Genomic DNA, 24,839 nt, shown 5'->3' with positions numbered 1-24,839 from the left:
GCATCCGTGTTTAGTGAATGAAGTGAGAGTGTAGTTATATTCAAGCCATTTTAAGGTATTAATAATTTATTTTTACTGGGAAAAAAACGTTTAAAGGGGTGGTTTTTTAACTTTAGTTAGTGTGTAATGTTGCTGTTTGAGCATAAACAACATCTGCAAAGTTACAATGCTCAAAGTTCAAAGCAAAGAAATTGCTTTTTAAGGACTACAACAAACGGCTGGTAGGGTCTACACGAGCTTCCTCCCGGATTAGTGACATCACTAACCCTAAAATTTACATAAACCCCGTCCCCGGGACAATGATTTATAGATTATCATGACAGAATATGCTAATCAAGGACTTGAAGAACTACTCATAAGGTACATAAATTCACCAACTAACCATTCAGAAATGTTGTCTACATGTTCTTCTTGAGTCTCTCCATCATCTGACTCTGGTTTGAACATAAAAGGATAAAAGTGTTTGAAATTTTCAGTGCATGTCTGTGTGAGGTAAAAGGACACAAGCTCTTGAAGCTCCGCCCTCTGTGTCAGGAGCAGCAGCTCATCTGCATTTAAAGGAACAGACACAAAAACGGTGCGTTTTTGCTCACCCTCAAAAAGTGACAACTTTAACATGCTATATAAAAATATCTGTGGGGTATTTTGAGCTAAAACTTCACAAACACACTCTGGGGAAATCAAAGACTTATTTTACATCTTGTGAAAAGGGTATTATACCACCCCTTTAAATATATTATTGTGCTTATCAAAGATAGTTTTAAGGGATATAATTATTGACCGCAGGCCCAGGGGGACTCGGGTTCCTTGAATGTCATCATAGGCGAAGTGAGGTTAAACATTGCCATTCAGCCAGTGACCAGGAGGAGGCGCTTTGTCACAGCCACAGTATTGAGAGAGACCTTGCTGGCAGTGAAGACATGTACAGTAGATTGCAACTAGACCATTTTTACCCCCAGAATTTGTTTTTGTACCTCGTGTCAATTAACTTATAACACAAATGAATCAGATTCAATCAAATTAGAAGTTCACAAATTCCAGCGTTACATTCATAAATGATCATCAATAAATGTTTTCTATACATACCGGTGTTAGTCAATTACACAACATCCTCAAACACCAGCAGATCCTCAGGTTATGAAGCACAGGCTGTAAACACAAAGTAAGACAAAATATTGAAAGTGTATTTTAAAACAGATGGATTTTTTTATTCAACTATTTATATATATATATATATATATATATATATATATATATATATATATATATATATATATATATATATATATATATATATATATATATTATTGCATCACGATCAACCCCATCCCAAACGAACAAACAAAAACAGGAATAATTTAACTTTGGCAGGTAGGATAATTATTTAAAATTATGTATGACTTTTAAATGTACTGCTGTTTGTTATTATTGCCCGAAGGGACTAACTAGAGAATTACATAATTTTAGAAACATAATTTCTCTATCGTTTGTGCTCATTAAAAATTAAGAGATACGTTTTTTTACTTAACTCTTAAATGGTTGTTAGGCTGCTGGTTGATATTGATTGCACGTACCTATTCAGACCGCAAACAATACACTTTTTGATAAGAGATTACGACGATTTTTGAACTTTTACCACAATTGCCCTGGACACTTAAAACTGTTATTGTAACATGTTTAATGTGATAATCACATTTTCACTAAGCAACAAGCAAGTACAGTCCTACCTCAATCTAGAACCCACCGGAACTGTAGCAGTAGCGGCCTGTACCCGGGGAACTTTTTTCTGTTGCACCAGTAGGTTGGCGTTTTGTAACATGTTTTTGAAGGGTGAGTAATATGCACATACCTTCATCATTTCAATCAGGTAATGCTTCAGCATCTTCTGTTTAAAATACTTGTTAAAAGCCGTTTTAACTACATATTTATTCACGCGATCATTATATACATACACAGAAATGGGAAAGGCTTGATAACCGGTTTAACAGAATGGATGTTAGCATGCTACATTCTTCATGATTTAAAGTTGTACTGTAACAAGACTTTCTATTCTGTTATTGTTTGTTTATCGGTTTAAAGTGTCTTATAATTTAAGAAAAATACTTAATTATTGTTCAGATTGACTGTACAGCTTAATGATTGTAAATGAACGTAGTAAGGCTTAAGTTATACTTTAAGTTGTTTTATAATTTCATTATGCTGTAAGTTTGTTTTCATATACACTATCGTTCAAAAGTTTGGTTTTTTTTTTCTTACCAAGGCTGCATTTTAGTATTGTTAAATATTACAATTTAAAATGATATTTTAATGTAAAATATATTTTAATGTATTTTGAAATGGCTGAATTTTCAGCATCATTACTCCAGTCTTCAGTGTCACATGATCCTTCAGAAATCATTCTATGATTCTAATATGCTGATTTGGTGTTCAAGAAACTTTTATTATGATTATCAATGTTGAAAACAGTTGTGCTAAACCATAATATGTTTTTCAGGATACTTTAATGAATAGAAAAAAACAAAACAAAAACAGGATTCATATGAAAAACCAATATACAAGTCCTCTGTCACTTTTGTTAAATTAAATGGATTCTTGCTTCTTGCTGAATTAAAGTATTATTTTCTTAATGATTCCGAACTTTGAACGGTAGATGTACTTGTAAAAATATATCTGTTAAAATTTTAATGTGTGTTATCATTTTTCATTAATAAACCATTTATTCACGTCTAGGTGCAAGGCCACCTTTATTTGAGTTATGGACTGACACACAGTCTGTGTAATGTAATCCATCATTTAGTAATCATATCTGTCCTTGTCTTATGTTTTAGGTGAAACAAACTTGTCTTGAGGGGATTCCACTCATAATTCTAGGATTATGCTATTACCGTTACTTCGTGGGTGCACTGCAAAGCACTATATACAGCAAGCACTTTCTAGCACTCGGTTATGCGTTAATTGCTGCAACATCAGAGGACTAGCCACATCCAGCGTCCAGCTCTTCCTCAGGAGAACCCCACAGCGATTCCTCAACCAGTCACGAGGAGCTAAAACTCACAAGAGGAAACATCAGAGCCAGGAAGATGACTGGAAGAAAAGGAACAAGACCGTCCTGACATACATTGCGGCCGCCGGAGTGGGAATGATTGGCATGTCATATGCTGCTGTTCCTCTCTACAGACTGTACTGTCAGGTCAGTATTAGATTGATAATCTCAAAGCCATTTTTGGTGGATTTATAGTATTACAATAACATGTTCCTCTCTTACTTCAGGCAGCAGGACTGGGAGGCACAGCAGTAGCTGGACATGACGCAGAGCAAGTGGAGACTATGAAGCCAGTTAGGGAGCGTATTATCAAAGTGACCTTTAATGCAGACACACACGCCAGCATGCAATGGAACTTCCGTCCACAGCAATCAGAGATTTACGTAAGATTATACATTTTTTTATGACAATCTTTTTATTCAGTTTTAAAATGTACACATCAATTTTATTATATGCAACAAACATTTATGTGTATAATACAAAAAACAACAAATATATATATATATATATATATGACAAAGCAAAAAACTGATTTGTGATAACTTTGCAAATTTATAAATAAATAAAAACTTAAATAATTGCATAAGTATTCATACCCTTCTCTGGGACACTTGCAGTTTAGCTCAGGAGCATTCCAATTTCCCTTGTTAATGTTACTACACTTCTAGTGGAGTTTACCTGTGGCAAATTTAATTGAATGGGTATGATTTGGAAAGGCACACGCCTCTCAATAAACTGACTAACAGCTGAAAATGCAAATCAGAGCAATAACCAAGCCATGAGGTCAAAAGAACTGCCTGTAGACCTCAGAGACAGGTTTGTATCAAGACACAGATCTGTGGAAGACTGCAAGAAATTCTGCTGTATTGAAAGTTCACAGAAGCATGTAGCCTCCATAATAATCCTGTATGGAAGAAGTTTGCAACAACCAGGACTCTTCCTAGAGCTGGCCTCCTGGCCAAACTGAGCAATCGATGGAGAAGGGCCTTGGTTAGAGTCGTGACCAAGAAGCTGATGGTCACTCTGGTTGATCTCCATGATCATATATGGAGATGGGAGAAATTTACAGAAGGACAAACATCACTGCAACACTCCACCTATCTGGGCTTAATGGCAGAGTGGCCAGACTCAAGCTTCTCCTCAAGTGAAGAGACAATACAACCCACTTGGAATTTGCTAAAAGCACCTAAAGGACTTTCTCGGACTGTGAAAAACAATGGAGGAAACCAGGCACTGCTCATCACCTGCACAATACCTTCCTAACTGTAAAGAGTGGTGGTTGCAGCATCATGCTGTAGGGTTGTTTTTCACCAGCAGGGACTGGGGGACTCATCAGGGTAGAAGTAAAGCTCAATGCAGCAAAATATAGAGTTAATGAAAACATAGTCCAGAGCATTTAGAACCTTGGACAGGGCAGAAGATCCACATTCCAACAGGACAATGACCCTAAGCACACAGCTAAGACAATACAAGAGTGACAACTCTGAATGTCCTTTAGAGGCCTAGACAGAGCCTGGGCTTGAACCCAATCGAACATCTCTGGATGTCCACCGACAGTCCCCATCCAACCTGACAGAGCTTGAGAGATTCTGAGGAGAAGAACGGCAGAAAATCGACAAATGCAGATGTGCAAAGCTTATAACATCATACCCAAAAAGACTTGTGGCTGTAAAGGTGCTTTAACTAAGTACTGAGTTAAGGATTTGAATACTTTTAGTTTTTCCTTCTTAATAAATTTGTTTTTTGCTTGGTCATTATAGTGAATGGAGTGTAGATTGATGTGATGAAAGTAAATTAAAGTAGTTTAAGACAGCAACATGACAAAATGCGAAAAAAAATAAAGGGGTTTGAATACTTTCGCAAGGCACTGTTAATGTAGATAGATAGATAGATAGATCTGCTTCCCAGTACTAAATATTTGGAAAATATAGGAATGAATATTTCAAGAATGCACTTTCATGTGGGAATTCCATAAACAACATGCTTTTCATATCATCTCTCTGAAGATGGAGATTACCAAGTTGATTATTCTATGTTTGAACGTTTTCCCAGATCGTACCAGGGGAAACTGCGCTGGCTTTTTATAAGGCACGGAATCCCACAGGCAAACCAGTGATAGGCATTTCAACCTACAATGTTGTACCTTTTGAGGCTGGACAATATTTTAATAAGATACAGGTAAATATGTGATGCATTTAAATTAATCCATACTAACATTACTATTATAATTTGTCCATTTATGTTACAATTTATTTGTTAAAGTTGACATCTGTATGCAGAAATGCATGGCTATCCATCATGTATTACCTTCTTGGCTCACTGAATAGTGTGCTAAGTTCTAATACACTGCTTTGTTTTTCCGTCAGTGTTTCTGTTTCGAGGAACAGAGGTTAAACCCACATGAGGAGGTAGACATGCCTGTATTCTTCTACATTGATCCAGAGTTTGATGAAGACCCCAGGATGGCACGAGTAGACAATATTATACTCTCATACACCTTTTTTGAAGCCAAGGAAGGACAGCGGTTACCAATCCCTGGTTATGTCTAATTATGCATTATTCAGAGACTTTTAATCAGAATTATCTTCAGGAGATTATGTTCTGTAATCATTTTGATAATGATTACTACATGTGATAATGTCTGATGACTGAATAGTCTGAATCAAATGGTTATATCAAAAATGTAAGAGTGATCAAAGCTGATCATTTGTCTGTGAATGATATGCTTAAGACAATAAAATATAAGCTCTTATTTTTGCACAAGCTAATAACCCGTTGATATCAAACCACTAAACTAAATGCATCATTTGTGAATTTGTGTCAATATAGTCTTTAGGACACTAGAGGGCAGCAATTGTGCATGTTTATTTTAGTTTGTGCATGTTTATTTTACTTAATTGCATTGGAGTGAATGTTGGAATAATTAATATTACAGGGCATGTAACGTTGCAGCATAAAAAAAATTGTCTGTGCTAGATTTTTATAGATTTTTTTAATATCATACTGCTGTACAGATACATGTTATATAATGCATGTGCTCTCATTGGAGCCCCAGTGAACAATATTGAGCAAGAACACTATGCTGAAACATGTTTTACATAAGCATACAAGTCACAAAATGAGATCATAGCTGATGCAGGGGCTCCACAGAGAGGATATATGAAACATAAAAATATATATTTTCATTTCTGTTTTTCTAAATATTGATCTGAAAATGTAGTCATGATAGTGGATGTATTATAATAGTGTTAGATATAATGAAATATGTTAATAGTGTTGGCTGGAGTGTTTGTAAAGGCTGAAAACCTGATGCAAAATACTATCATGGTAAAAACAATATATAAAAGAACTAACACGCATTAATGGATTTGATAGCCTTTTATTCTCAAACTTAAAGTTATAAAGTACTGCGATTTTAGAAGAAGACATAAACTACAATAACCTGTCTAGAAACTACAATAATATTACGTCATTAAAGCACTACGTAATTCTTCGTGCCCCGGAAAACAACAAACCCGAGCACGCGCTTGAAGCGCGCTGGAGCGCTGACGCAGAATCAGCTGAGCCACCGTCCGCGCGACAAAACCTAAATGGATGAACTTACGGGGGCTGATCTGCCATCAGCGCTTATAGGATCAAAACAGCAGATTGGCCACACCTTCTCCAAATGAAAATGGGCGTTTACGGGATTTAATGGACGCGCGTAATGTCCAATAAACGAGGAGAGCTGCCCTAGCAACTCCACACAGGAACCAATCAAGGAAAATCTAAGGATGAACTTACATTTTTCTGTTTAGGGAGGCTGATAGAAGAGATGGATCGTGCCAGAGAGCTCAATGGACTAGGTTTGCTCGAAATACAAAGATAAAAAACATTAGGAGTGAATTATTAAGATTAACATTTATTTTACAAGTATAAACATCTAATTTAAAAAGAGTCACTTGCCTTATGTTACTATACTGTAAACATATCAGGGTCTTTATTTACCTACAAATGTGACGCAACAGCATCAGTGGATCCACAACCAGAATCTTTTAACAATAGGACAGCTTTAGTGATGTACTGGATATGACATTTTAAACACAGAAAAGACTAGTGAAGAATACGCAGGTTTGTTTTTTTAAAAAAACGGCTATATTGTTCAGTTCTGGTGGCTTGAGAAATTGAACACAAGTCCATCAAGGGACAGTTACATGATGCACCAGAATGGGTCATCGGGCTGATGTGAAGATGAACCACAGGAGTAGCCCAGCAAAAGCTTATGATTTCCTCCTGAAATTCCTGCTGGTTGGAGACAGTGATGTGGGGAAAGGGGAAATACTGGCCAGTTTGCAGGATGGATCCAGTGAATCACCCTATGGATACAATATGGGTAAGTTATGATCCTTGTATTGTAGAAATGAGACTAAAGTTGGACACAGTCTATGCATTTTCAGGTGAATCTATTATCATGGATTCATTGGATTGTAGGTTTTTCAACATTTTTATCATGTATCATGATGTTCAGACTACTTGCAAAAATGTTACAAAAAAGCATGCCAAGCATCATGACTACATCAACACAGGTACATTTATTTAAAATGTTTCATTTATTATTACAGTAAATATGCCACATATTTTAAACATATAGATCACATTTCTCTTCTAGCCCCGGCTTGCCCAGCTCTTATTTGCAGCTCAGTAGTTTGTAATGAGTTTCTCCCTGTTTTGGAAAACTCTTCCCAGGGGACAAAATCAACTGTAGTGAACTCCCCGCCCCTTTGGGCTTTCACAGCTAAATAACATATTTTCATGCATCTTGTCTAAAAGACCGTCAACATTCTGTATGTGACAGAAGCAAGTGGCTGGTATCACATAACTAACAAATCACAACATCTTTACACGTATGTAATGACTTGTATATCACTTATTAACTAAGTAACAATCAGCTCTCAGTGTGACTCCTTAAGGTCTGTTAATTCTTAGTAATTTCTATTTCTTCAGAATGCTATCACAGGTTTTGTTGTTATTTCACCATGCATGCTTGAACAGGAGGAACAATATGCTTCATGCGCACAATTTTCATTGTAACAGCATTTGGACAAAAATCCTAGGTCTGATGAACATTTTGAGTCTTATTTTAACAGCTTAGAATACACTGGAGTGATTTAGCGAATAAATTGACAGCCAATCACGGGGGGTTACCAGGTCTGCACAACTAAACCAGCCCAATTGCAGAACCTGATTTCACCAAGTGCAACATGTTTTTGGATCAACATCTTTGTAGATCCTGTAACAACATTCCAATCAAGCAATCAGAATTGAGAGACAAGTTTACAGTTTATGTCAAGATTAGGCTTATAACCAGGGTTAGGTGCTTCTACATCGGTGTTATTCACCTATCATTTCCCTCTGTTTTTAAGGTTACCATAACCATATAACTTATGGTTAGGATTACATTTTCGGACAGGAATGTTGTTCCAGGATCACCAAAATATGTTGACCCAGGAAAACGTCTAACTCAGCAAAACCAGGAAGCAATTTTTAACCCCTGGAACACCCCCCTACCGGTTTCCCGGTATAAACCGTGTTCCAGGGGTTAAAAATCGCGCTTCAGGGGGGACTACAAAAACAACCCGTGGCAACAGTGTAAAACTAGCCCAGTACCGCAGGAAAACTGTGGACTTGGCAACACTGGCCAACCTGTTCATTCTAGGGTCAGAGGCTGACTGAGATCTGGGTGGCTTGCACAGTTGTGTACTCGTTTATCCAAGCAGCTGAGGATGCAGTGCCAGCCACTTTTAGAAGAGGGGCAACAGGTTATAGAAGGAAAAAAAAAAAAAATCTTTAGAACAAGAGCCCTTAAATAGTCTTTGAATCGCTGGAAAGGACTATAACTACATATTCCTGATGTCGACATGAATTGCCATACGCAACCCATTTTACCTCTGTAATGTGACTTTCTGAGCATGCAGGACTTTTGTGGATTGTGAAAAGCTGACTTTCTAAACCAAAATGAACATCTTAAGTGATGTCAACAAATAAGCATTTTGATAAATCATTACAAAAATAAGGTGCATTGATTACTAAATCATAATAAGATCAGGAATGTGCATTAAAGGGACAATGTGTAGCTTTTTAGGTATTTTATTATCTAAAATCTATATTTTTATTCATAAATATGCCCTCAATGGTGTACAAATACCTATGCCAATGTTCAGACTAATCCTCGTAAACGAAGAATTTATTATCTTTATATACATGGGACGGGTAAGTCCACGGAGGCTTCCATGTAGTTCCGCCATCTTGAAAAACTATAATAGCAGAGAGGGACAAAAAGTACTAGGCCAACGCGTTTCCACAACGCGTTTCGTTCAGAGCCAGCGTCACGTGACTGAAGCCAGCAGAAGCGGAGGAGCAGAGCAGTGAGAGGCGCTTGTCACCGCCGCGGCAAGTTTAAAAGGCTGCACTGCACGGTTATTTATACACCGTTCATTCATACATACATATGAGTCACAGGATAAGGAGTCCTCGTCGTCGAAAAAGTCCAAAATAGATCGTAAAAGGAAACGTGACCGGAGATTACAAAAACAAGGGTTACTGTCAGGATAGCTAATGCAGGAGAAAGCTTTCAAAAGAGACCCTGAAGTTGCCTGCTTTCTTCTCGACAGGTAAGTCAATGTTACAGTCTTAATTACAAGCTTTTTTTTCATTGCTTGGTTGTGTACTTTATTATATAGACAGTCGAACATTTATAGTTAAAAGTTAAACAGGCTCTTTGATGAATAGCAGCTATTGAGTAAAGTAACGTTAGAGAAGGCTCTGATGATGATGATATCTAACAATGCACATACTTCAAAAAATATAACGAGTAAAGAAGGCATTACTACTAATTACCATAGTTAATGTTTTTGACAGTCAGTAGTTCATACTGTAACATTCTTTTTTTCGTTGTTTCAAGTTTCAGTTTGTTTTAAATAACAAACATGTTCACCCGAAGAAAAACTCGAAGTGCTATTATAAGACATCCTGTCATAGCTTTTAGGTACATAACGGCTACCGTAGATGCAACGCGCATTTGAAAAAGTGAGGCGCTGGAGAGCATTATTCGTTTGAATGCAAAATACGATTTCACCACTAGATGGGAGAAATTCCTACACAATGTCCCTTTAAGAAAGTAAATAGGGTTGAGTTTTCATGTTGACTTTAAACTCTTCTCTGGTTGCTCATTTCTAGCTCAACAGTGATGAAAATTTAATACCCCACCGCAGGCTTGTGAAATTGACTTCATACTACATTCATTTACATACTCTCTAGAAAAAATATTGCCCCCGTTGGGCCAGTAAACAGCCCTGCCAGGATGCTAATACTTAGAAAACAGATCCCAAGACATTAGGTATCCAAGCAATTAATAGACTACTACTGGAGCTTTTTGCTGTTTAGGTTGCTTACCAGATTCAGAACACTTTCTACATCCTATTCTGCCATATTCTATAACTTTTGTATTTATTTTACATCATAACCTTGAGAGCAACTCACAAAATTCCTTATAAGTGCATACATGTACATGGTCGATAAACTGCATTATGATTCGACAGGGAAAGCTCTTGCCTAATACTCTTGCCAGCAGAAGTCTCTGTTGGAATTTCTGTTTATAGAGATTATTACCACTGGCCAACACTGTGCTCTGTGACTGCTGAGCGAAATGCGGCTGAGGGGAATAAGGATGCAGCCAGGCTTTGCTGGCGAATGTGGCGATAAAGGAGTGGAACATTCTGATGTTTATCTAAACACTTGCATGAACCTCTCAAGCCATTTGTTTGTTTGAACGATGAAAATGAAGCAGTGACTTCTTGGTTTTAAAGAAACAATGACAGTTGAAGCTTTGCAGCTGTTCTTCACCAAGAGAGAAATCAGTTCTGCGCCACTGAAACATTTATCCCACCGTCTTATGAATAACGAACAGGCTGATGTCTTGCTCAATGTGTTTTAGGTTATGTAATGTCTGTGGAGCTTAATCAGGGTAGACGGCATATTTGATTTTGCACAAATGAAAATGAGGCTGTGAGGGGTAGAAGAACAGTCTATTCTGTATGTTGTATTGTCTTAGATCACATCTAATTTTAAATGATCACCAAATATGTTTTTAGTTTATGTTGCATTACCTTCTTGGATTTATACTGACACCTGGCAGCATCACACAAAAGCGACTCTTGCAATTATGGGTGCCATATTGTTTATTGGCCAGCATTAGGTTTTTGTAATTCATTGGTATTGGTCAATATTTTGGTATTGAATGTTTATTTTTGCATGCTCATTTAGATTACCTTTGCCGTCATCCAACACTCACTCACTTTTATATTTCAAACATTGATTTTTCATACTGTATATTAAACTGCTGTGATTCCTATATTCATTGACTGAGTTTTTAGTATTTTATTTTTAATTGCTAAAAAAAGTATAGAATTTTAAATAATAACTAGTGCTGTCAAACTGATTAATCGTGATTAATCACATCTAACATAAAAGTTTGTGTTGACATAAAATAAGTGTGTGTATGTATATATTATTAATGTTATATAGCCTATATCATATATATGGCTCTCTCTATGTGTGTGTGTCAATGTACATACACACACACACACATATATATATATATATATATATACAGTATATATAATATGTGTATAAATATATATGCATGTGTACTATATATATATATATATATATATATATATATATATATGTAATAGTATATACACACACATATTATGTAAACACAAACTTATGTTAGATGCGATTAATCGATTTGACAGCACTTAGGCCTATATGATACTGATATGACTCAAGTGTTTATCTCATTTATCTCTATGTAATTTTTTTGTGAACGTATGTGAAATTTGTCAATTTTTGACATCAAATGTACTGTTTTATTACTGAGTGCACCTTTAAATATGGTGTCTACCCTGACTAAGGTCTATAGGAGTTTAATTAAGCTGTTTTAAATTCTGGCTGATCTGTTTGATGTTATTTTCAGGTCAACCAAAATCTCCACAGGCCACAAAGCAGCTTGCAGTATATTTGGTTTGTGTATAATTTCATGACTTTAAATTTCATGGGGATGGATCAGTAAGTGTTAGCATAACTGTTTCTCTCTAAGCTCTAGATTTTGAACACCATTATCCACGGAGGCTTCATCCTCATCCACTGACTCCCGTTGATCCGGCGTATGTGTCATCCCGTCAGAAAAGGTCTATGGCTCGCTGCTGGTTGTTGTGAGGAGAGGTGCAGAGCAGGGTAATTGCGCGGGGAGACAGAAAGAGTTAGTGTGAAAAAAATCTGTCAGGATGAATCAGAGCTTGCCCACACAAACAGGAAGACTGCATCCTACAGGCAGACATTTTTATAAAGAAAAAAAAAAATAGTACAAGCTGGTGTTATACAATATTTGTCTAACTGCATCACGTTGAATTAAATAATTCACAATAAGCCTTTTATCAAAAGCTTGATAAAAGATTTATTTAGTGGTGGAAAATATGACGTAAGCGCTGATCATGTTTATTTGATGATATTTTTTTACTTTAGTATGAAGAATCATCTAATTATCTTAAGAATTTATTGCTCAACTTTTAAAGAAATAAATGCTTTTATTCAGTAAGGACACATTAAGTTGATCAAAAGTGACTGTGAAGACTTACATTTTAACATAAACACATTATATTTTTAATAAATGCTGTTATTTTTAACTTTCTATTCTATTCAACATTGATAATAATAATAAATGTCTCTTGAGCACCAAATCAGCATATAAGATTGATTTCTGAAGGATCATGTGACACTGAAGACTGGAGTAATTATTATTAGAAATTCAGCTTTGCCGTCACAGGAATAAATTACATTTTAAAATAGATTATTTCAAATTGTGATAATATTTCACAATATTATTTTTACTGTATTTTTCATCACATAAATGCAACCTTCGTTCGCATACGAGACGTCTTTTAAAAATATTTAAGAAATCTCACCAACCCCATATTTTAAATGATATAGTGAATATTTACTGACCTAATCAAAACCCAGTTGACAGATATTATTGAAGCATATTAATAATAGCCTGTTGTATCACAAATAAATAAATCTTTGCATTTATTAAGTATTATAGATGTAGTCCTTGTGACTCCAAGCAGAACTAATGCATAATTTTTCATGAAGGACTTGATACCTGATACTTTATTTTTAATGTACAGAACATGAGGGTTACAACTCACTGTTTTGATATGCTGCAATTCCCTAAGAGTGACCTCACAGTTCACAGGGTGACTTGGGATTGTGTTTGGTTCACTTGATTCCATTCTTTAGTGACAGCCATGGTGTTTTTAAATCTTCTTTCTGTCACCTTAATGGAATCTCCCAGTTCCATGTATATTTTCACAGTGTTGGATTTCTTTCTCATCGCAGTGGAATGTGTGATAAGCTCTGAAATTCCCTATAGGAGAAGAAAAAGCATTCAGAATGCCAGTGTGTATGTGTGTGGAACCTGGAACCCCCATGGAGGTGACACTAAAGCTTTCCAATCTCAGCCCAGGCATCCTCAAGTGTTATGTTCATAACAACAGACATCACTTAATCATAGTTGCTGTCATCCAAATTCATGATCAAAAGAGGGACATTGTAACTGAAATATTGGTAAAGACTAAAAATGCAATCTTTATTTGAACATAATATTCAAACTCTCACTGGACCAGTCTACAGCTGTTCATACAATCTAATAATTTGCAGTTATTAGATTATTAGTAGTGTTTGCCAGGGCATTACTGTCACTCATACTTTTGCTCATGCTAGGAATTTGAACAAACCCCTGTTTTGTTTTATAACCCGTCCTGCACTGTTAATGTTATCAACCTGAATGATACCTCAAATTGCGCAGCTTGTTTAAGAGAGATGCTTTTACTTTACTACGCATTCAGGCTTATAAAGTTTGGCAGGGACAATATGTAAGGACCAGAATATCAATTAGATGGGATCTTAATGGGATCTTTTAACTTGGACAACTAAACTGCACAGAACCCTTTAACTGCCGCTAAAAAACATTAATAAGAAATGATTTGTTGTTTAGCAGCACCCTGGCAACCAGTCAATGAATTAGCATCATGACAGTAGGTAGGCTACTACACTTGTTTTGATAGTGAAGTGTCCATCGAATATGCACTTCAGAATCTTGGCGGAAGTATAGTTATCTGTACTTTAGGGGTGTGCGACATCACGATTTTTGATCATGGACGATTAAATTGTCTCCACGATCTGCTTTTGAAGAAATATCGTAGTATCGTTCTAAAGTGCATTCTATCAGTTGCAGTCCTGGCACCTCCGTCCCGACATACTGTACAATGCGATTCACATAACATGTTAACACAGAGGTCGAGTTACACTAACGGGATACTGCAATTCACAAAAGTTCATTATTTGCATGTGCTTTAAACCATGCCGGTTAAACATTTCATTCGCGTGCTGATGCGCTGTTCTAACATGGGCTTTTCTGAGCACATACACCCAAAGCGCACAGGCACCTAAAAGCCTGTCAAAACGGGCCTGGTTACTGGTTTACTTAAGGTTTACTTAAACACAGTTGGTTCAGGTGGTACAGAAAATCAGGTGCATGTCACATGCGTGTATATTAGATGCGTGCCGGTCTTAAAGCGACAGTAGCCTAATAGTAAACATGCTGCCGCTTGTCCGGGATAGTTCCCCCAAAAATGATGTCCTTATTTACTCACTCTAATGTTGTTCCAAACCTGTATTAATTTCTTTCTTGCCGGTGTCTGTGCCAGTGGCCATATCCGTGCTGGTGTGTTAGTGTCGGTGCCGGTGCCGGTGTCCTTGCCGGTGCCCGAGGTGGTGTCCGCGGCGGTGTCCATGCTGGTTTCCATGCCGGTGTCCATGCCGGTGTGTCCTTGCTGTTGTTTGTGTGTCGGTGCCAGTGTCTGTGCCCATGCCGGTGTCCATGCCTGTGCCCATGCCGGTGCCGGTGTCTGTGCCAGTGGCCATGTCCGTGCCGGTGTCCCCATAAAATGTCATTACTTGATTTTTAATAATAGCCTACCAATTTGAATCATTAAAAAATACAGGTAGCCAATTAAATTAACTTATTTTGCCAGTGTTACTTTGTTTCTATTTTGGCAGTTTTTTGTTCAGACTTTTTTGTCATTGAAGGAAGTCTCTTATGTATCAAGGCCGTATTTATAATAAAATACTGTAAAAACAGTAATATTATGTATAGCTGTTTTCAATTTTAATATAATTTAAAATGTAGTTTTTACTACTTTTTGTAAATGTATTCCATTTCAGTAGCCAATCTTCAGTATACAGTGTCACATGAAACCATTCTAATTTGCTGATTTCATAACATTTATTATTATGTATGTTGAAAACAGTTGTGCTGCTTAATATTTTTTGAAAACCTTTTTATCAGGATTCTTTGATGAATAAAAAGTTTAAAAGAACAGCATTTATTTGAAATAGAAATCTTGTCTTTACTGTCACTTTTGATTAATGCAATGCTTACTGGCTTATTAAAAAAAAAAGTCTTCGTTTTTTTCTTGAATTGCTTTCTTCTTGTTTAACCACATTTTTTTCCCACAGAGCAAAATAAATAAATAAATACAATAATATTAATTATACACTTGATACTTGCCCTTCTCCAATGTAGAAATGAGTCTAAAAACTAGATTTGTGCCAACGGACAGCAGGACTGAAGCAACATAAAATTCATCATATTTTAAACATACTTACAGTATGTGAATTAGTTTTGAAAAGATTTTGAAGAGAACATATATTGTAATGAGCAATGCAGTTTTGTTTGAGTTTTTTATGCTTGCTTGCAGTGGATGAATGTAAATATGCGTGTATGTCTGTGTGTTCTTGTGGGTTTGTTTATGTGTACTTGCTGGTTGATTTGATAAATGTATGATTGTGTGAATTGTATCATATCAAGGCATCTGTGTGTGTGGAGTGTGTGTGTTTCTGTGGACAAACAAAATCATATTGATAATATTAATAATTAATAAACATTCTTGTTCATAAAACATTAACAATAGAATTTGTAGCTCTGTATCTTAGCTTTGAAATGCTTGCACAAATTTCACAACCTGGCACACAACTAAGTTATGAGGTTCCTGCTGATATCTTTCAAGACCTGGGGACAGTTGCATACATATAGCCATCATGTTAAGACTGTGTCTTATGAACTAGTATGACCACCTAGCAGTTAGTTAGGGGTAATCAGCCTTGCTTACTTACAATCCTGTGTTCTACAACTTCCTGTGTTCAATTAACTTTGAATATTATCACTTGATACTCTTAAGATTATAATAGATGTAACTAATTTGATGTTACCATGAACATAAATTAGCATATAAAAGGTTAAAAGTGAACCCCATTTTGTGTGGCGTTTTGTAATTTTGCATCTAAACCTGTACCCAGTTTGCTTGTGTCTAAATGAATTGCTCACATTTATAAAACAAGCCTACAATAGCAGAAATAAGTCTTTATAATGAAAGTTAAGGTCCATGTTTAATAAAAATGTTCATAAAATTAAATGAAATTAGAAAATATTTAAGAGACTGTTGTTTAATTTAGTTTTATACATATGTTCTCATATCCATACATTTTGTTCTAATGTCACAAGTAATAATCTCAAGGTTTGCTGGGTTTTAAACGATTCTTTGGTTATGGGTTTGGTGAAGTGTAATAAAAACAAACATTGTCACTTGTGTACCTTCTCACCGCTGCTTCCTGATGGTTTAGAGGACAATTCCTCCGAGTAGAATAGTACAACAGTGGCGCTCAGCGCGTCAAGTATAAACTCCTCGTCTGTTTGGAGAGGAGCGAGTGCAGTCAGCGGAGGCTCGCAGTACGGAGCCAGGCGAAAGTATATAAACAAGGCTTTACTTCTCCTCCTGTCTAATCAGTTAGCCATGCCTGTCTTTTGTGATGCCTGAAGCTCAATCAGATTAAGTTAGGGGTCATATCTTCATTGTGATTGGTTGATCAGGGCCCAATCAGTGAGCAGAAATTACTTTTATTATAAAAAAAAAAAAGATTGGTTTAAACCAAATACCATGTGGTGTCCATTCCAATGGACCCATCTGAAGGGGTTCATTTGCTTTGCTTTGTTTGTGTCACAAAACTGTCACTTTTGCTATTACACTTGGTGACACTAGTGCTGCATAATTACACACTTCACCTTTAAATAATTTAGTTATTTCTTTTTCACTTGTAGGCATTGACTACAAGACAACTACCATACTCCTCGACGGACGCAGAGTCAAGCTCCAGCTTTGGTGAGTAGCTTTACATCACAGTTACTTTTTCTGGTAAACCGGAAACCCATGACTGCAGCACCTGACAGCTCCTTGAAATACACGTTAAACTTTTAAGTTTCAGCTTGATTTCTTCCTGTTATCTTCTTGAACTCAAACCGAGCATAAAGAGGGATTCAAGTTTCCATCACGCCTGTGTTCTCTCAATGAGGTCCTTTTGGTTTCCAAAATATGAAGTGAACATGCCAAACGTCTGGCTATGTTAATTACAGTGCTCCTCAATAAACTTCCAGTGAAAAATTCAGCCAAGTCAATCCCACTAGCGATGCCTAGAAGTTGTTTATATATTCTGGCTCATTTCAAGAGAACTGAGCTTTTTGCAAGAATCAGGAATTAATTATTGATAATCTGGCCTTGATAGACGAAGCATTTTAGAGCGAAGTGTTTGTGATAGTCCAGTCCTACCCACTGGAACATGACTGGCACATCTTGGTGCTGCGCTCAGCCCTGGATGGTGAATGATTCATTTCACTGCTCCTACTCAAAGTCTGCTGCCCTGGCACCAACCACAGAAAGCTCCTCGTGTCACCAGGCAGAGGGAAAGACAATAGCTACAGACGTATTGAAGAACAGAAGTAAGATGAATGTGTTCTTTGTGATGCGGACCCTCTGTGTTGTGTTGTTTCTGCAGGGACACCTCAGGACAAGGCAGATTCTGCACCATATTCCGCTCATATTCCAGAGGAGCACAGGTATAACAGCAAAATAATGATAAAAACATTTAGGAAAAATTATAAATATAAAATTAACAATTATGTACAATATTTTAATTGTAAATAAATTCAGTTGAAAAAACTTTCAATGAAATTTTTTTTTTAATAATTTATAAATAATTGAAAAAAGATTCTATTCATAATTATTATTTTTTTAAATGTAAAATAGTGGGAAATCATTTCATCAGTCACCATTTTTTGAGTTTGTGAGTATCTGTTTTAAATGTACACTTTTAAATGATTTCATTAATAATTATTCATTTAAAAATGTAATGATTTAAAATAAATGTACAATTATATAGACAAATAGACTTTAGGAAATATCTCTGAAATCCCAGTGTTCCCAGACAGTTGTTAAACACCACACCCAAAGATCAGCAGTTCCTGTTGAAAGTGTGGTATGCTATAAATCGGAGTGGACTGGTATTGTTGACATGACATTTCCTTGTTCTGGCAAACACAGATATCCTAATAACAGCAACTCTTGGAGCAATGCCACAATCTTTATTGACATTACATCATAAACTTCTTTGCCAACAGTTTTAGTCACATACAATATGAGATGATAAAAAGTACTACTTCCAGTACCACATTGACTTTGAAAAACATTTCCTTATCATCTGAGATGAGGATGAATGTGTTTATTTAATTAAAACTCAAAAGCTTAGCAAAAATTAAAAAAATATCTTACATTTTGAATTGAAAATGCATTTAAATTTAATAAACTGTATGTTATCTATAACTAACACAATTTGTTTCTCACAGGGTGTTATCCTTGTATATGACATTACAAACCGGTGGTCTTTTGATGGCATCGACAGATGGATTAAAGAGATTGATGAGGTAAAATCAGATCTATCAGATCCAAAATTTACTATAGTATTTAGAGTAATAAGCTTGTTAAACCTGATGTGCAATATGGGTATAAACAGACATGAGGTCATACTAGTGGTTTTGGAATTACATTGAAGATCTGAATAAAACATAAGCTAATCATCTTGAGAAGGTGCTAAGATAGATGTGTATCTCCATAAATCAGGAAATGTGCTGTTTTATGCAACTCGGTTATGATTATAATTGTTGCAATTATAAATGATAATAAGAGGCTTTGTAACTAATCTGTGTCAATAGCAGGGGTCTGATGATGCGCACTGCGTACACTGGCTGTGCGAATTGTTTCAAAATTGCTTTATTAATAAAGCGATTGTCTTGACATAAATATAAAACACATCAGGAAACTAGTAATGTCTTGAAGAGATAGTTTATAACAACTGATGTACTGTTTTGTTTTTACCCAGCATGCACCAGGTGTTCCCAAGATCCTGGTGGGAAACAGGCTTCACCTGGCCTATAAGCGGCAGGTGACGACTGAGCACGCCCAGGCCTTTGCAGAGCGACTAGGCGTCACATTCTTCGAAGTCAGCCCTCTCTGTAACTTTAACATTACTGAGTCCTTCACTGAGCTGGCCCGAATTGTGCTCATGAGGCATGGTATGGAGCGACTTTGGAGACCCAATAAAGGTAATAAGCCTCTATTGTCTGGATTCACACAAACAAAATAGGTCATGTGTTTATTATAGGGCTTTCATTTACATTCAGTCATATATGATATGGTCATTATTCAGCTGTGTCTCAGAAATTCACTTTTGTCACTATGGGCCCTATTTTAACGATCTGAAACGCAAGTATCAAGTGCGAAACGCAAGTAACTTTGTGGGCGGGTCTTGGGCGCTGTTGCTATTATACCGGCGGGATAAATGACTCTTGTGCCCGACGCAAATCTAAAATGGGTTGGTCTTAAGTAGCTTCATTATTCATAGGTGTGGTTTGGGCGTTACGTGAAATAAACCAATCAGAGCGACATCTCACATTCCCTTTAAGAGCAGGCGCGCTTGTTCCATGGCGGATTGCTATTTTAACAGCGGATTTGCCAGGCGCACGCCAGGAGCGGTTCACAGCCGAGGAGACCGACGTTCTCGTCAGGGACGTAAAAGACAGAAAAGTGACATTGTATGGGGATAGAAGAAACCCACCCAAATCAGCTTCGGTTAAACAGGCGTATACAAATTTGGGTAAATATGTAAGCTAGATGTATGCCTATTTTTTCACATCTTCATGGACACAACAATGATTTCCCTCGTGTAATATTTTTCCTTGTAAAAATGTATGGTTTTCTAAAAATGAGAACTGCTGCGTCTGTGTGAAGATGAGATAAGTGCACACGCTACATTGATTATGGCCAAGCATGCGCCCTTAAATAGCATATGAATAACATGCACAACGCGCCACTGACTTTTGACTAGGTTTTTCCTGGTTAGTGGCGGAATTGTTTTCTAAACCTGCAAAATAGCATCAGGGAACGTTTGTGCCGGAACACGCCTTCTCTTTGCGCTGAACCGCCCCCGGGAGCGCAAATGCATTTCTTAGTTTACCGACGTGCGTCTGTGGAGGGAAAAGTCCGCTGTGCGCGGGTGCAAAATAGGAATGATACATGCGTCGGTGTACAAACTTAATTGCGCTGGGTGCAAGATAGGGCCCTATATGACATTTGTTTGTGTGAATTTTTCACCGTTGAGTCCTGGTGCGTGCTAAAAAGGACATCTCAGGATTTGTATATATATATATATATATATATATATATATATATATATATATATATATATATTACATATTGATGTTTGGCCTGTCAACTTCCTGTTTTTTGTTTTTAAAAATAGTTGATATCACACTTACAAAATATGTAACAATATTTTGTAATTAGCAGATGTATTTAATCGTTTTCAAACTGTTTCTTGGGTAAATAGAAATGTCAGTGAGTTTACAACACAGAGTATTATTTTCCTTTACAAGAAAGACATTATTATTTTTTATGTCCTCTGTAGGAGGCATCAGGACTTTTTATATTTTGGGGAGTCTCTACAGGTGTATTGGTTAAAAAGACAATATTCCTATGAAATACAGTATATTTCTATGCAACTGTTAGCGTTCTCAATATTGTTCTCATTATTACAGTATGTTTTTACATTACAAGTTAGTCCCAAAACACGTTGTTAAACACTACAGTATTGATTGGAGTACCATTGTTTGCATGTTTGCACATATTGTGTAATAAACCAGGAAGTAAAAATAATTTAAACAAATCATTCATTATCATCATACTTAACATAGTTGTGAAACTTGAGAAATTTGTTTAGTGGAAGTTTAGTACAGAAATACAACAACACAAATTTAAATACTGATGATTTGTGAATGAAAAACTGTTTTATGCCTGTTAGTGTCTTGTCTTCTTAGGAGTTCTGATGTCTGATCCAGGAAATACACTCACCTAAAGGATTATTAGGAACACCTGTTCAATTTCTCATTAATGCAATTATCTAATCAACCAATCACATGGCAGTTGCTTCAATGCATTTAGGGGTGTGGTCCTGGTCAAGACAATCTCCTGAACTCCAAACTGAATGTCAGAATGGGAAAGAAAGGTGATTTAAGCAATTTTGAGCGTGGCATGGTTGTTGGTGCCAGACGGGCCGGTCTGAGTATTTCACAATCTGCTCAGTTACTGGGATTTTCACGTACAACCATTTCTAGGGTTTACAAAGAATGGTGTGAAAAGGGAAAAACATCCAGTATGCGGCAGTCCTGTGGGCGAAAATGCCTTGTTGATGCTAGAGGTCAGAGGAGAATGGGCCGACTGATTCAAGCTGATAGAAGAGCAACTTTGACTGAAATAACCACTCGTTACAACCGAGGTATGCAGCAAAGCATTTGTGAAGCCACAACACTCACAACCTTGAGGCGGATGGGCTACAACAGCAGAAGACCCCACCGGGTACCACTCATCTCCACTACAAATAGGAAAAAGAGGCTACAATTTGCACGAGCTCACCAAAATTGGACAGTTGAAGACTGGAAAAATGTTGCCTGGTCTGATGAGTCTCGATTTCTGTTGAGACATTCAGATGGTAGAGTCAGAATTTGGCGTAAACAGAATGAGAACATGGATCCATCATGCCTTGTTACCACTGTGCAGGCTGCTGGTGGTGGTGTAATGGTGTGGGGGATGTTTTCTTGGCACACTTTAGGCCCCTTAGTGCCAATTGGGCATCGTTTAAATGCCACGGCCTACCTGAGCATTGTTTCTGACCATGTCCATCCCTTTATGACCACCATGTACCCATCCTCTGATGGCTACTTCCAGCAGGATAATGCACCATGTCACAAAGCTTGAATCATTTCAAATTGGTTTCTTGAACATGACAATGAGTTCACTGTACTAAAATGGCCCCCACAGTCACCAGATCTCAACCCAATAGAGCATCTTTGGGATGTGGTGGAACGGGAGCTTCGTGCCCTGGATGTGCATCCCACAAATGTCCATCAACTGCAAGATGCTATCCTATCAATATGGGCCAACATTTCTAAAGAATGCTTTCAGCACCTTGATGAATCAATGCCATGTAGAATTAAGGCAGTTCTGAAGGCGAAAGGGGGTCAAACACAGTATTAGTATGGTGTTCCTAATAATCCTTTAGGTGAGTGTATTATATTATATTACAATATTAAAATGAAATTAAAATGTTATATTTCTATTGCCAAAAAAAGTGAAAATTTATTTGTAATAATTATTGTAGTAAAAATGTCACTTAGATAAATGTCAGTTACATTTAAAATTACATAAACGTAAGTAATTAATTCATATAGAATAGACAAAAGACAGATACATCTCTACAATAGTCAATGGTACAATACCATCTCTGTTTCACTGCACTTCCATCAACATCTCCGTATGACTCATTATGTTGCTGAGGTTGGAAATGTTCTCTCAGGGAATTAAACAAGCTTCACCATAAATGCTTTTGACATGAGATGATGCATTAAGGAACGCTGTCAGACCTTTTAGTCCTGCCTTTTCTGAGAATGACCACATAAACAACAGCCATACATGTTTTTAGTTTTTTTTTTTCTCAGACCAATGCTGCAATTATGTATAGGCCAAATGAACACTTAAGAAACCTGAAGTATGTAAAGCTTTGAGACTTTATACCGCTCACAGCGAGTCACCCAGTGTTCAAATATCAATGTAACGGCATGCCGCCCCCACAGCACATTTCTCCTAATAATCATAGCTTTGCTTTATGCAAAAAAAAAAAAAAAGCTTGTAGGAACAAGATCAAGCAATATGAAAACATTTAATGAATAAAAGCATCATATGTTTATTTTGACTGGAGATTATTTAAAGGCCAAGGAATATGATAAAACAGTTTCTTGTTTCCATTGCATGACTTCATCCTTGTAAGACAAACTGTTTTAAATCATAATATGATGATAGATGGCTTGCTAATCTACATAATGAATTTTGAATTTGAGCAGTATTTTAGTAGAAAAAATCTAAGATTTATCCTTCAGCCTTGCATTTTTCCATGCCTGTAAACCAAAACCTGTTGTTTTCTTTTGTCCAGTGTTGAGTCTGCAGGACCTGTGCTGTCGTTCTATCGTTTCCTGCACTCCAGTGCACCTTGTGGACAAACTTCCACTTCCTGTTGCCTTAAAGAGCCATCTGAAGTCCTTCTCTATGGCCAACGGCCTCAACGCCAGGATGATGCATGGACGTTCTTACTCGGTCATAGCCAGCAGCGCTAAAAAAAGGAACGGAACCAAAAAATCCAAAATCATCTATCCGCCACTGAGCCCATCCCAGAACTGCGCACGGACGAGCTGCAAGATTTCATAGATCAATGCAGTTGCTGTACTTACAATACACACTCACAATGCAATTTAAACAAGGAGCTAGTGTTCAAAGCCACCACAGTCTTACAATAAATAAGAACGAGATAGAGAACTGTGGCTAGTGAAGTCTTTGATTTATTAGGTGTTCGACCAAACTTGTTCACAATGTTGGTTTGTTTGAAACACAACACATCCTCCTGGCTATATCTAACTGGGATCGCCAGAGAGAAGTACAAGAGAAGATCTGTTTCTAAGTGTTGCCAAGCCTTTATAATGCTCTGCATTGTTTAAATAAATGTACAAGTTCTTCTGTCTTGTAAATGTATTGATGGTACTGCATTTTCCTGTGGAGGACTCTTTTTGCTACTGAACTTGGACCAAGCCAGCAGGAGAAACAGACAGCTTTCCTGTTTTGTGATCACTTTCTAAATGGACTTTACTGATAAGTAATACCAGCTTATTTTTTTCTTTAATACTTTATTCAGACACTTTTCAGGGGCTATGAGAGAAAAGTCAAGGTTGAGACACAGCTCTTTGTATTGTGTATATAATTTCTTTAGTTTGATACTACATTGTTAGAATTCTTAATTATTGTGATACACTTGATCTGTTACCAATATTGTTATTAAACAATACGTTTATATGGGAAACACACCAAAGACGTGGGAGATTCATATGTGGCTTCATTTGTCACGTTGAAAACAATGCTAATATTTCAGATTTAAACTGCAAGCAAACAGAAATTTCTAACATGCTGTTACATCGGGTTTTAAATAAAGATCAGTGGTAAAATCAAGAGGTCATGTTGTCTTTTATCAACCATATGTCCACTAGAGGGCAATGTTTGTTTTCTTATAGGTGGTCTTGTCTCCAACTGAATTTGCTAGTGCTATGATTTATACTTGTGGACGAGAGTGGAATTGGTGAAAAGAAAATTAATGATTTTTCCAAAATAAACGAAGCATTTAATTACTGAGGTTAAAGTTGGGGAAAAAAAGT

The 24,839-nt window shown here is 36.7% G+C and overlaps 2 protein-coding genes across 3 annotated transcripts; both read left to right on the top strand.

Annotated features, from left to right (window-relative positions):
• Window positions 1-1,744: 1,744 nt before the first annotated feature.
• On the top strand, window positions 1,745-5,806 carry cox11 (cytochrome c oxidase assembly homolog 11 (yeast)). 2 transcript variants are annotated; one of them, XM_082153015.1, is made up of 5 exons: window positions 1,745-1,830; window positions 2,829-3,190; window positions 3,271-3,426; window positions 5,096-5,221; window positions 5,410-5,806. In XM_082153015.1, exons 2-5 carry the CDS (start codon window positions 2,876-2,878, stop codon window positions 5,590-5,592), a joined length of 780 nt encoding a protein of 259 aa, XP_082009141.1. In that variant the 5' UTR covers window positions 1,745-1,830; window positions 2,829-2,875; the 3' UTR covers window positions 5,593-5,806. The 2 variants fall into 2 exon arrangements, with proteins under 2 accessions (XP_082009141.1, XP_082009142.1); XM_082153016.1 differs by having other exon boundaries at window positions 1,799-1,867.
• Window positions 5,807-5,958: 152 nt separating this feature from the next.
• On the top strand, window positions 5,959-24,636 carry rab40b (RAB40B, member RAS oncogene family). The gene is made up of 6 exons (XM_082153011.1): window positions 5,959-7,415; window positions 17,301-17,361; window positions 18,032-18,092; window positions 18,879-18,956; window positions 19,412-19,634; window positions 23,573-24,636. The coding sequence occupies exons 1-6, from the start codon at window positions 7,250-7,252 to the stop codon at window positions 23,842-23,844; spliced, it is 861 nt and encodes a 286-aa protein (XP_082009137.1). The 5' UTR covers window positions 5,959-7,249; the 3' UTR covers window positions 23,845-24,636.
• The last annotated feature ends 203 nt before the right edge of the window (window positions 24,637-24,839 follow it).

Source organism: Leuciscus leuciscus (assembly GCF_965113295.1).
Source record: "Leuciscus leuciscus genome assembly, chromosome: 21".
Lineage (NCBI taxonomy): Eukaryota > Metazoa > Chordata > Actinopteri > Cypriniformes > Leuciscidae > Leuciscus > Leuciscus leuciscus.
This window is presented reverse-complemented; position numbering and strand designations above follow the sequence as displayed.